The following is a 12,241-nucleotide window of genomic DNA, read 5'->3' as shown; positions in this document are numbered from 1 at the left end:
TAACAACAGACACAAGCTGAGCCCCTCACACACAGACCTGCATGCATGCACACCTGTGTTTTTCAAACATGTTAACCACTTAAGCCCTAAATACTTCTTATATGACAAATAGTTTGTGATCAGCTACTTTTGAAACGTAGATGATTTTTGACAAGGGGGCTTGAAAATCACATAAATTGAAAAAACCAAGACACATCTTTCAAAAAAGTTTGAAAAGCTTTAATACAAAGGCTAGTTCATCTTTGAACAATAAAAACAAGCCAACATGTTTCGGCCTTTATTATATGGCCTTCTTCAGGGCATTGTTTTACTGTTAAACTAGCTATTTTTTTCAACTTTCAGCTGAATGACAGCTTTGTCCCTGTATACACAAAAGAGAGGTTTTGGAGCCAAACTGTTGCCATGTCTGTTTCTGTAGAATTTTAATCCCTCTGAAAAAGAGAAAGGTTTTTCCCTTGATGAGTCCAAACTGATCAGCACAGAACTGGCTACTGAACTGGACAGGACAGAATATTACAAGTGAGTCTTTATGCATCACCTGCTTTTGCATATTTGCATTGCTTCCTTCTCATATCTAATAAGGAAATATGCCTTCCCATTCATGAAAAATAATCCTATGCCAAACTTCCTCAAATGGCATTGGGAGCAAATAGTCTTGATGGTGGTGCTATAGTCCAGGGGCCAACACTGATATTTTCACAAATTGGTACCACCTAAGGTGACCGTAAAGTTTTTGTATTTTTGTCTTCCTACATGTCTCTAGTTTATATTTTGGTATGATAACCCTTCCAATCTTGTAGCTTAATGGCAGTTATCACTACCTACCGGCTAATGTATCCGGTAGGAGACACAAAGTAGAATCTTTGTGTCTCCTACCCCGGGCATCAAATTATTGCGACAAAAAACAAATATATCCATGTATTCAAGGCTTCATGGGGTGTGCAATTGATAGAAAATAAATATTTTTTTGGGTGAACTCCTCCTTTAAGTTTTTCAGGGGGACTCTCTACCCATTCAGCTATGACCACCCTAGACCGAAGGAGGGTCAACTTTTACAAGCTTATGGAAAGCAGTCTTTTTGCAAACACCAAAAATCTGAGAAGTTATCAATTGCACACCCCATGAAGCCTTGAATACATGGATATATTTTGTTTTTTGTCGCAATAATTTGATGCCCGGGGTAGGAGACACAAAGATTGTACTTTGTGTCTCCTACCGGATACATTAGCCGGTAGGTAGTGATAACTGCCATTAAGCTACAAGATTGGAAGGGTTATCATACCAAAATATAAACTAGAGACATGTAGGAAGACAAAAATACAAAAACTTTACGGTCACCTTAGGTGGTACCAAAATATGGCTTGGCCCCTGGACTACTACAACAACTGTCTAAAGTTACAATCTGTGGCAATTCATAACAAATCAGTCTTATACAGTACGTGCTACCACTTGCAAAGTGGACTGATTTCTAATTAATATGAATGTCTGGCCCCGTGCTATTGCTGCACAGCTGCTATATGTTTTATTACAACTAATGGTTTCTCTCATACCATCCCACACAGAAAAGAAAGTCCACACTCTTGACTAGTGAAGATGACTCAACCCTGGAGGAGTGACAGGATTTAATTCTACAGTGGGCTGTAGACATTACAGAGGCATCACAAGCAGGTGTTGTTAGATGAATAACCAAAAAAATAAGAAAAAGTGCATTATTTACAAAGTACATTTAGCTGTATCATTATTTACCAGGCATCAAGTGGGGAACTCTTTACTACTACTACCACCACAGAACGTATAATTACAGGAGCAAAGACTGAAAGCAGCACGACAGGTTCTGTCAGAATGGACCTGGTTACTGAAACAAACACAGGTATGTTCCCATGAGAGCTGAACTGCAGTGAAAACACTAGGTCTAGGATAATGTTATGGTGATCTGATGCAACAGCAATGTCTTAATTGAGGTTTGCAAATTTGTCTAGGAATGAGTGCACTCTCACTCTCTCTAACTCATCCCATGGCCTAGGGGGCCGTAGGGGTGTCATGGTGGATGCTTGGGCAGTCAGGGTATTCTCATGGTTTGGAAGCTGCAGCCAGTCCACTCCTTGATGTTGTCCATCCAGGACTGTGTGCAGAAATGAGTGCAACTGTCACCAAACCATTTGATGTGCAATATAGCAGTCTATACTGTAAGTAAAAAAAACGTGTTGTGGAAAATATATACTGTATATAAAATGTAATTATAGATTCATACAAAAACTAGAAATGGGTGATCTGCGGAGTGCATATCTCCACCAAGGTTGTCAGGACCTGAGGAACTGTGGGGTGATTGATTTGTGGTGCCCCCCTATGTTGCAGAAGTGAAAGTGCTGTACAGTATACTGTAAGTATGCATGTGATTTGCAATTTGGGGTTGATTATGTTTGTTTTTTTGTTGTTGCAAGAAATGGACCCTTCTCAATAATTCTGAGAGCAAATTACAGGCAAACAGTATAGAATATCAAAATCTAATCTGAAGCTCGTTGTTTTTCACATGTGACTCCCAAGATCATTGGTGGCTAATTTAGTGTTAAAGCAATGCATGCATGATTTTTGTGCTGTAGGTGTGCACTATTGTGATGAGCAAGGGAGGAGAGGCCAACTATGAATGTTGTCTTTACTAACTGTAACTGACAAATCCTTCTCATTAGCCTATACTTTTAAACACCATTTTTATGCCAGTGGAATACCATAGAATCAATGAAGTTAACAAACCAGAGGTGTATGCATGTTTGCACACACTTCGGCAATAGGCCAACAGGAGGCAATTCAAATATCAAGATATACTACTGGTGTGACAGACACATTATCTAACATGGGGGGGGGGATAGCATTTTGATATATGATATTTTGATACTTTCTGATATGGAAACACACATAAACTCAATTTGAGAGCATGGAAATAGTCATCAGCTTAAAGGGTTTCCAATTCCAACCTCCCTTAATAAACACTCAGTGAACCATGAAGTGTGCTACTAAAACGCCTCTACACTCAAGCACTTCCTCCATCTAGCTCAGCACAATTCCAACACATGCCCTCTGAGAGGCGCTAAAGATCCTTGAGAGGAGAGACAGAATGCCTCAACAGACCAGAAGCTTCTTTCCCCAAGCAGATATAGAATAATACCACTTTGGCATATGAGTTTGGTGTAGGCTCTGACTGAACCTGCACAATGTTTGTTTGATTGTTTAAGGGAAAGGTTAAGGTCACAGCACAAGGTCAATGTTTAGCCTTATTATACATTGCATAGCATGTGGAGCATTTATCTCAGTACATTTCTAGTTTGTTTTGCTTTGTTTACAGAATCCAGTCTAACTTGTCTAAACTTATTTGACTTTTAGCACACACTCAAACTGGTTTATACATACATACATACATACATCCAGCAGGTACAATGGAGCTGCACTTCACGAGACAGCGCGAGCTTTGAAAGTTCGGCTCGAGCGGAACGGTACAATCCTCCTGGAATGAAAATAATATAATATTTAATATAACTGCGTCAGTGTTGAGTCATCAAGAAAAATAGAAGAAACCAGCTTAAAGAAGAGGGCATATATTTTGAGGTGAGTGCTTAATGGCAAAGAATGTGGCTTTTGACGTTACTGGAGAAACTTTATTTTGGTGATTTGCTATTTTGTATCGTGTTTTGTCGTGTGGTGGCTAGATTAGAACTTGAAGACGGTGATAATGGCTGTTATGGATTAGGTATTTTGTAACATACTTTTAGCTATTTCCCATGAAACTTTGTGAAATATGTCTTGATTCATTTTGAATTAACACCACAAATGCCCAATGGGAAGGAATCCCTGGCACAAAATTGGGGCAAACATTAAAATGTTTGACAACCACTGAAGTGTAGGTCTTGAGACAACTTCAAGATGTTATGTTGAATAGCAAACATTACTGTAGTGTAGCCTAAGTAATGTTAAGTTAGTGGCTCTATTTATCATTTACATTATTTATGTATAACTGTCGAGTATTGGTATGAAAGTGTTAATGAATCACATTGAAGATTATTTAGGCTAGTGTTTATTTTATCAATTGTGTTTAAGCTGCGGTACCATGGTTAGATTTTGAGTTAGGAAAACCCCTATATTCATAGCCTACTTACCTATAAATGCTCACATATTAGGTTTAGTTCTACTACTGTCATTGGTTTCTCATAAGAATAAGCTATATTTTAGTGGATTTCATACATAGTGATGCTTCCCTCCTAAAAACATAGTTATGCCTTTTTGAAATGCTGATGGAGATTACCAGAATAGTAATTTCTTTAGCTGATGATTTTATTATTTAATTTTAATCTAAATTGGCATACTAGTCCTAATCCTGTCCTTAGGCTGATAATATGGTTCTAGCCTAACAAACATTACTAGTAACTAACATTCATATTAGTTTTCTATTTTTCTCTCCATAGGTTTATGACAGACTAAACAACTTGAACTCTGGAACTTTTATGGGTGAGCTTCAAGTGTTCTGTGACAGATGCATCAGTGCCCTAACTACCATGTAAGAACAGCCTCTTACAACAAATACCTCAGACACCTGCAGTGTTTCCATGAACATGAGCCTGATTTTGTTGTTGTATCGGACACAATGGAAATTATGTTTTTCATTATGTTATGGAGGAAATAGTTTTTGACGGGCACACACTTAAAGACTTCACAGATGGACTAATTTTCCAAGAACATGCCTTTTTTGATGGCTCAGAGAAACAATTGAGGCTCCAATTATACACAGATGAATTTGAAATTGTTTGCGATCCAAAAAGCATATTCACAAAGTTTCTATTAGTATTTTGTAGTAGTATCATTCCAGTAATATACATGTGGCTATACTTGTCAGAAATCGATTCCTTCAGAAGTATGGTTATGAGCCAATTTTGCGTCCTCTTTTTCGTGACCTTTGTGAACTTCAGTGCCATGGCATATCGGTTGTTATTTAAGACCAGTCCCATGTTCTCAAAGGCTCTGTGATTTCCATTTGTGCTGATCATTTATCAGACCATTCTTTGGCCCGGCTTCAGTACTTGCTTTAGTCAAGGGCGGATCTGTCGCTACTGTCTGTGCCACTACAAGGACATTGGTAACAAAACTGAGGACGTCATGTTGCAGGCTTTAATTGCTGACACTGTACAGAATGATAAAGATGTTTCTCAGTTACTACAAGCCAAGGACCAAAATGGAAATTAGTCTTGAAACGTTTTTGTGTTATCCTTGATGTTCCATGTAAGCCATGTCCTTATTAAAGTGAAATGTCTAATTAACAAAACAAAAGTCAACCCACAAGGTGATGGTTAAACTGATTATGAAATGATAGGCTGGCTAGCTTATAAAACCTAACCAGGAATCACCCAGGCTTTCTGCCGTTGAAAGCCTGGTTTATCCATAACAAATTACAACTAGTGCCATGCAGTCTAGAGCCCGCCATCTCCAAAACTGTATCCGGCAATTTACACACACGCATGCATGGACGTACACAGTCCGAATCTGTTAATTCTCTATACACATAATTATGCAACCTGGCAAAAATGAACTATCAATCCCAGTGAGTCTGCTCTATATAAGTGGTTCCCAAAGTGGGGTCCGGGGACCACAGGGGTCATTGAGGGGGTTCCAGGGGGTCCCCTGCAAAATGTGTTAATGTGCTATAGCATCAAAGTCAGTTTAACCAGTTATTTGAAATTAGCCAATCTACTACTGTAGCTCACAACACATTGCGAGCTTGTAGATCTGCTATTTTCCAAAGATCTTGGGGGGGAAAAGTGATTGAAAAAATGTTTTTAACAACACACAACTCTTGTATGGGGGTCCCTTGCACAGAACATTTTCAGATGGGGGTCTATGTGGCCAAATATTAATTTGGGTGTCCTTAATTGACATGAAGAAGTCTGAGCCTTTTACAGTCTATGGCAGGGGTCTTCAACGTTTTTCAGGCCAAGGACCCCTTAAGCTGAGAGAGAGATGAAGCAAGGACCCCGTCCCCTACTACATATTTTATAAAATTGTGTTGCAGATGAAACTTTTTTGTAGATAGCTTCATAGACTTGTGTTGCATCGTTAGATTCATGTTAATATGTATTTTAGTTAACCACTTTAACCCTCAATAATACAAAACGTGTAGGCCTACTTGGAAAGTTCCTATCACACTCTGAGGACCCCCTGTTGAAGACCCCTGGTGGTCTAATCGGTCTACATGGAAAAGCAGCCCGGGTCCCTTTAATGACGCAGGGTTGACGTCACGTGCTCGCTGTGAAGGAGGTGTTCCAGGAAGCGGAGGAGCGGACACAGACAGACAGACAGGAGGAGGCCCCATCCATCCATCGATTCATCACAAGCTGCACACATAAGCACTTCTTTCTTACTAATAAACAACGCCGATTCTGTGGATGACACGTTCATGGGGGGCCACCGCTGACACACATGGAGCCTCAGGAGGAAAAGCCCATCATCTATACCATGGAAAACAAGCCGATCGTGACATGTGAGTGGTTTGGTTTCTGTTGCACTGTCTTATTCTTTTACAGCCTTTTGACAAGCAGCTAAAGCTTCTAGCTCCTCGGGCTAATGTGACACTTGGAGCTACGGGGCTGGGGTCGGCGACCCGGCGATACCGGTTCGGCGTCTGTAGTTTAAATGTCGGCTTGTTTTGACGCCGATCGGTGCATCCTCCCGGCTTATCGTCACCATCATTGTATGGATGATAACAAGTCACTGTGGTGGTTGGACTAGGCTAACGTGCTAGGTCGGCTAATACGGGGGACTCCCTCTTTCTTTGGTGTTTCGCCCAGGTGGGCGTGGTTTTATGACTAAACCTATAATCCTAACCTCAAACTATGCCTCTCAACCACGCCCACCTGGTCAAAACACCAAAGAAAGGGGCTTTCCCCGTCGGCTAATATAGAGGCCTTGCTCGTCTGTTCCTTGTACGTCACACCACGGCTGGTTGCAGCAGTTGGAGCAGCTATAACGTTACCTGCTGTCTGTCACACTGTCACCAAGCAGGACACAACCTTGCTGGATATAGACACACCGTGCCGTGCAGACCGACGGCGGAGAGGCTAATCTGACAGTCCGCCATTCTTCTGATGATCTGTCACTGTCTGTGACATTATAATGTATCCACTTGGAACTCTTAAGAGTGTGTACAAATGTATCCAAACGGATCAACAGCCGTTGATCTGTTTGGTTACATTTGGGCACACTCTAGAGTTCCAAGTGGAAACATTATTTGGTTTACAGTTGTAGCCTGTAGTGCCGCCTACACTGTACAAATGGATACATCATAACTGAAGATTTTACTGTGTGGCCTCTCTCCAGTGGTGTAAAAAACTTAATTACATTTACTCAAGTACTGTACTTAAGTACAATTTTGAGGTACTTTTACTGTACTGGAGTATTTCCAATTTTCTATACTCTTACTTCTACTCCACTTCATCTCAGCAGCAAATATTGTGCGTTTTACTCCACTACAATTATTTGAAAACTTAAATTACTATAGTTACTTTGCAGATATTAATTCTTATATTATAACATGCATTCAACCACTTTAGCCCTATTTTATACCTATGCTATTTGAAAATAGCTGATCTACAAGCTCACAACAGCTTGTAGATCTGCTTTTTTCAAACATCTTGTACTTTCGCTTTTGGTACTTTAATGCCAATACTTACTACTTTTACTCAAGTCATATTTTGAACACAGGCCTTTTATTTGTAACAGTGTATTTTTATGTTGTGGTATTGCTACTTTTACTTAAGTAAAATATCTGAGTACTTCTTCCAACACTGTCTGTCACTGTGAAATTATAATGTATGTATCCACTAGGCACTCTCCGAGTGTGTCCAACTGTAACCAAACGGATCAACCCGTTCGGTTTGGTTACATTTGTACACACTCTGTCTCGAGAGTTACGAATGGATACATTATTTGGTTATTTACATTTTGGAGCCTGCCAACACTCTACAAATGGATACATCATAACTCTGAAGATTTTACTGCGTGTGTGGCCTCTCTCAAACCAAGCTGATTATTATAAGATGGGTTATTTTAGGAGTTGACCCCGGCTGGTGCGGCCATGCAGCTGCGAATTCACACTGGACCCTGTGCTAGCGCTGCTCCATTTTTAGGATTGAACACTTTTAAGGTTGTCAAATATGATTGTGAATCATGTAATGTAATACCCAACATGATTGCCAAATGGGTCTATTCATTGCCTTGCATCTATATCGTAGGCTACCGCAATAACATGCTTGTGTATGCTGAATAGTTTCCGGCCAAAGTCTGAGTTTTGTGGTGTTAAGCTATCAGATGTGGGACTTGGGGGTTGCAGTACTATACATTTTGTATGGAGACCCAAGGCCTAATGCCATTTGACAGTGAGTTACACTTGAACTTGAGTCTAGGAAAGGTCTAAGGTGAAGGAATTGATTCCAGTCTGTCAGTCAGCAATGGTTGTGTTAACTGATGAGACAAAAAGTAGACAGCTGAGCGTGGACACAGGCAGTAGTTCTGCATCAGGCAGAAAAAGTTAGAAGGAAACAAGACGACACGGCTTGGTCCAAATGACGCCAAAGTCCAATAGCTTCACGGCTTCATATGAAGCTCAGACTTCATGTGTCCAGTCTATGACATCAGTCATCTATACATAATGACTTATGAATTAATATTGTTGGTGTCGGGCAGAAACCTCCATATTCAAGCCTTTTGTTTTTTTTGTAACTTAATGCCCTGCTTGATCATACCACAGCGTCACGCAAAAGTATCCAAAGTAGCAGATTTGCAAGCTCGAAATGGCGCATTTTGAGCTTGCCGATCTGCTACTTTTGCTATATCTGAATTTGAATCCTGAAAAGTAACAGTTTTGGACGTACAGCATGAGGTTTCCACCCGACAGACGATATTCAGGAATGGTTTCAGCCCAATCCCACTCGTTTCACTTCCATTATAAAATTAAAGTTAAATTCAAGAAACATGAAACGTGTAAAGAAAATGTGTGGAGCAGCATGCACAAGACATTTGTTGCTGATCAGTACAGTGATATGCAAGATTAGCTCCTGACAAACAGACACGCAAACAGACCCATTTCTAGACGGCTCGTCTCTAGAGCCACGCAGTAAAGATCAGTTGCATGCTCACGTCTCCCAAGTTGTGCTCTGTGTAATCCGAGTCTCGAAGCTGTCATTTGGTTTTATATATGCGTATGCGACCTAATAAATGAATCCAACCACTATTAGTATCTACCTCCATGTACCTCTGCCGGCCTGGCAGAGGTACAGTATGCACTCTGTTGAGTGCAAGAACCTCTCTAGTTTTAAATATGATGACAAGAAAACACAGTTCCTTTTACAAAAGTGGAGCACTGAGCAGTGGTTTAAAGAAGGTTGTGCATGTTCCTTCCTGCACATTGCAGGCTGGAAGGCAAGTGGTTTTCAAAGGCACACCAAAGGGAAAGTCAAAATCTCAAGGCACACAGTTTTAATAATCCATGCTGCCTCTACTGTATGTTATCTCTCTTATTACTCTGTAAATATTTATTTGTATTTACTAATGCCAAATAAAAAATTGTATATATATTTTAGGGTATATCGTTAGCCTCTGTATTGGGAAAAAAATTGTGGGGGCAAACTGCTAGTAAAAATAAAAATAAATCGTAACTTTTCTTGTCTATATATTACTGTATATATTTCAGTAACAAAGTGTGGTTGCTTGTTACAAAATCCCAAGGCACACCTGGCCTTGTCTCACGGCACACCAGTGTGCCTCAGCACACGGTTTGTTAACCACTGCAGTAGGTTATATCATGCCAGTGTTGTTGAAAGTTGTGTATATTGGATATCAGTAGATCATGACCACCTTTCCCCCCTCCTCATTCCACACAGGTGCAGGAGATCAGGGCTTGTTCACATCTCTCTACACCCCACTGGCTCAGCAGCTTCCCAGAGAGCCAATGGAATGGAGGAGGTGAGCTTGGATCAATGTGTTTTGGGATGTATACAAAATCATGACTGTTAATTTAAGAGTGTAAAAATGGATCCATAATTGTTTGCAGTGTAGGATAGTTTAGTTTGCCAATTGCCTAATCATCCTCATCATACTATAAGCCACCAGATAGAGATGTCTGTCGCAAAAAAAAAAGTATACATAAATTCCTGTCTGGAGCATAAAGAGCGATAGAGCAAATGCTCCCAGATTTGGGGTTTGAGCTTCAGATAACCCCTTGATTGAACGTACCAAACGGCAATTGGGAGGGGCTTACGTATCCAGAGGAGGCACAGGATTAAACAAACAGGTCTGAGACGAAGGTTCTAAGCTTCTCTGGTAGGTCTATCAGACTCCTTGAGTCATAGGCAGGGCTTCGTGAAACATATGTGCCGGATTTCGCGTGGCAGTCGGACCGGCCTTAGTGTGACGTTCGTGGCATATCGTCAACAAGGGTAACAGCGAATGAAACGGGGCAGAAGAAGGAAAGAGGCTTAATTTGAAACATTTTCAAAAATGGCAAAAGTAGCAGATCCACAAGCATGTATTGATGTGATGCGTTGTGAAAATGGAGGTTGACTATTTTTGCTATTTTTGAAACTCTGTTCAAGAATAAAATGGCGTTTAAGTGATTGAAACCACTCCAAGTGGTTTGGGCAGAATGGATCCACATATCGCCCCGAGTACCTTACGCAAAAGTTACAATATTTTCACCATTTCAACTTGGAGAGCATGTATAAAAAAGGTGAGGTAGATAAGTGGTTCTCAACCTTTTATTTGTCTATTTATCCATTTGTAAATGGTCACTCAGAGTGTACGAATGCAACCAAATGGACCCCATACGGGTCCATTTTGGTTACAATTGTACACTCTGAGTTAAATGAATACTCAAGATTTTACCCGTTTCAAGTCAAGGAGACTGTGCCTTTCTTTACTCCACAGGACTTATGGTCGTGCACCGAAAATGATCCACCTTGAGGCTAATTTTGTGCAATTTAAAGAGGAGCTCCTCCCCAAAGAGGGCAACAAAGCTCTGCTCACCTTCCCCTTCCTCCACATCTACTGGACGGACTGCTGTGTGAGTACACAGACACACACACACACCCACGTATACACCTTGCCAAACATCTCCAATCAATACGTCAGTGGATTCTCAGATGAATTGTGTTGTGCTTGTTGCATTGTGCACTAAAGGCATTATTGCACCGTATATACAAAGCTGTCAGGACAAAGAAGGTCCTATCATGAGTAAGCTGGGTGAGGCTGATGTTACTAGTAAAGTCCTGTAGGGTGTTGTTAAGTGGTAATAATGTTTTATGACAGTCAATGTCAATTTCATATTTCTAACGTAAGTGTTGCCTTTTACATCATTCTTATTGTCTATGACAAATTCTGTATGTGCACATGTAATCTGTTGAAGGTGTGGATTCACATTTTTTTTAATTACAATGTCGACTTAAGCTCATGTTCATGAAAACATAAGAACAGTGACCTTGAATTCAAAGTACACAATGAGATCATTTTTCAGATTTAAATACTGCACCCCTAAAACCAACATGCGGCACTTACAGTTGCAACAGCTAACCACGTACTTATGGTAAATTATAGGATTCACAGTGGTGTTGTATTTATCATACAGGATGCATCACAATGTCAGCGGTGTAGTTCATATCGTGTCCTCTTATGGTTTGACAGAAAAATGCATGCTTTATTTCACATTTCCTCTGCGCATAGATTTAGGGTATTGTGGCTTTGTGAAAATGTTCTCCATCAAAATAATGCTTATTTGAGACAAAGCAGGTACATTTACTAAACAGCACTGACCAGAGGCACGGTGTAAGTAAGAGTTAGCCTATAAGTTAACCTATAACCAGTGTTAACTGACCCATTAACCACCTAGCATCTTTATTCTGGAAGGAACATATGCCGAAAATAGCCAAAAAGACTACTAAAATGTATGTTACACAGATGGACTTTAACTACTCTACTGAGGGCAGTAAAAGAGGCCAGCTGGGTTGGAACATGAGGACTCAAAAGTGCTGATGGAGATACTTTGGCATGGGAAGCTTCAAGATAGTAGTTAGTTTAAGGAAGTTGGAGTCAGCGTCTCGTGACCAACAACAGTGACATTTCAAAGCGGGCACAGCTCTTGTGAGCATGAGGGCTAGCCCTGACTGTATTGCTGCTGGGCAATCAAATCACATTTTAAAACTATATTTGATAT

At 40.4% G+C, this 12,241-nt stretch overlaps 1 protein-coding gene across 1 annotated transcript in view; it reads left to right on the top strand.

The window, feature by feature from the left end:
• The first annotated feature begins 6,324 nt into the window (after positions 1-6,324).
• trappc10 (trafficking protein particle complex subunit 10) overlaps positions 6,325-12,241 on the top strand; it is a 30,178-nt gene continuing 24,261 nt past the window's right edge. Inside the window, exons 1-3 of the mRNA XM_084084875.1 lie at positions 6,325-6,520; positions 9,918-9,999; positions 10,960-11,095. Of these exons, the coding sequence (XP_083941001.1) occupies positions 6,460-6,520; positions 9,918-9,999; positions 10,960-11,095 (279 nt within the window). The 5' untranslated portion in view covers positions 6,325-6,459. The remainder of the gene's footprint in view (positions 6,521-9,917; positions 10,000-10,959; positions 11,096-12,241) is intronic.

The sequence above is a fragment of the Gymnoscopelus microlampas genome (genome assembly GCF_963454915.1).
Source record: "Gymnoscopelus microlampas genome assembly, chromosome: 17".
NCBI lineage: Eukaryota > Metazoa > Chordata > Actinopteri > Myctophiformes > Myctophidae > Gymnoscopelus > Gymnoscopelus microlampas.
This window is presented reverse-complemented; position numbering and strand designations above follow the sequence as displayed.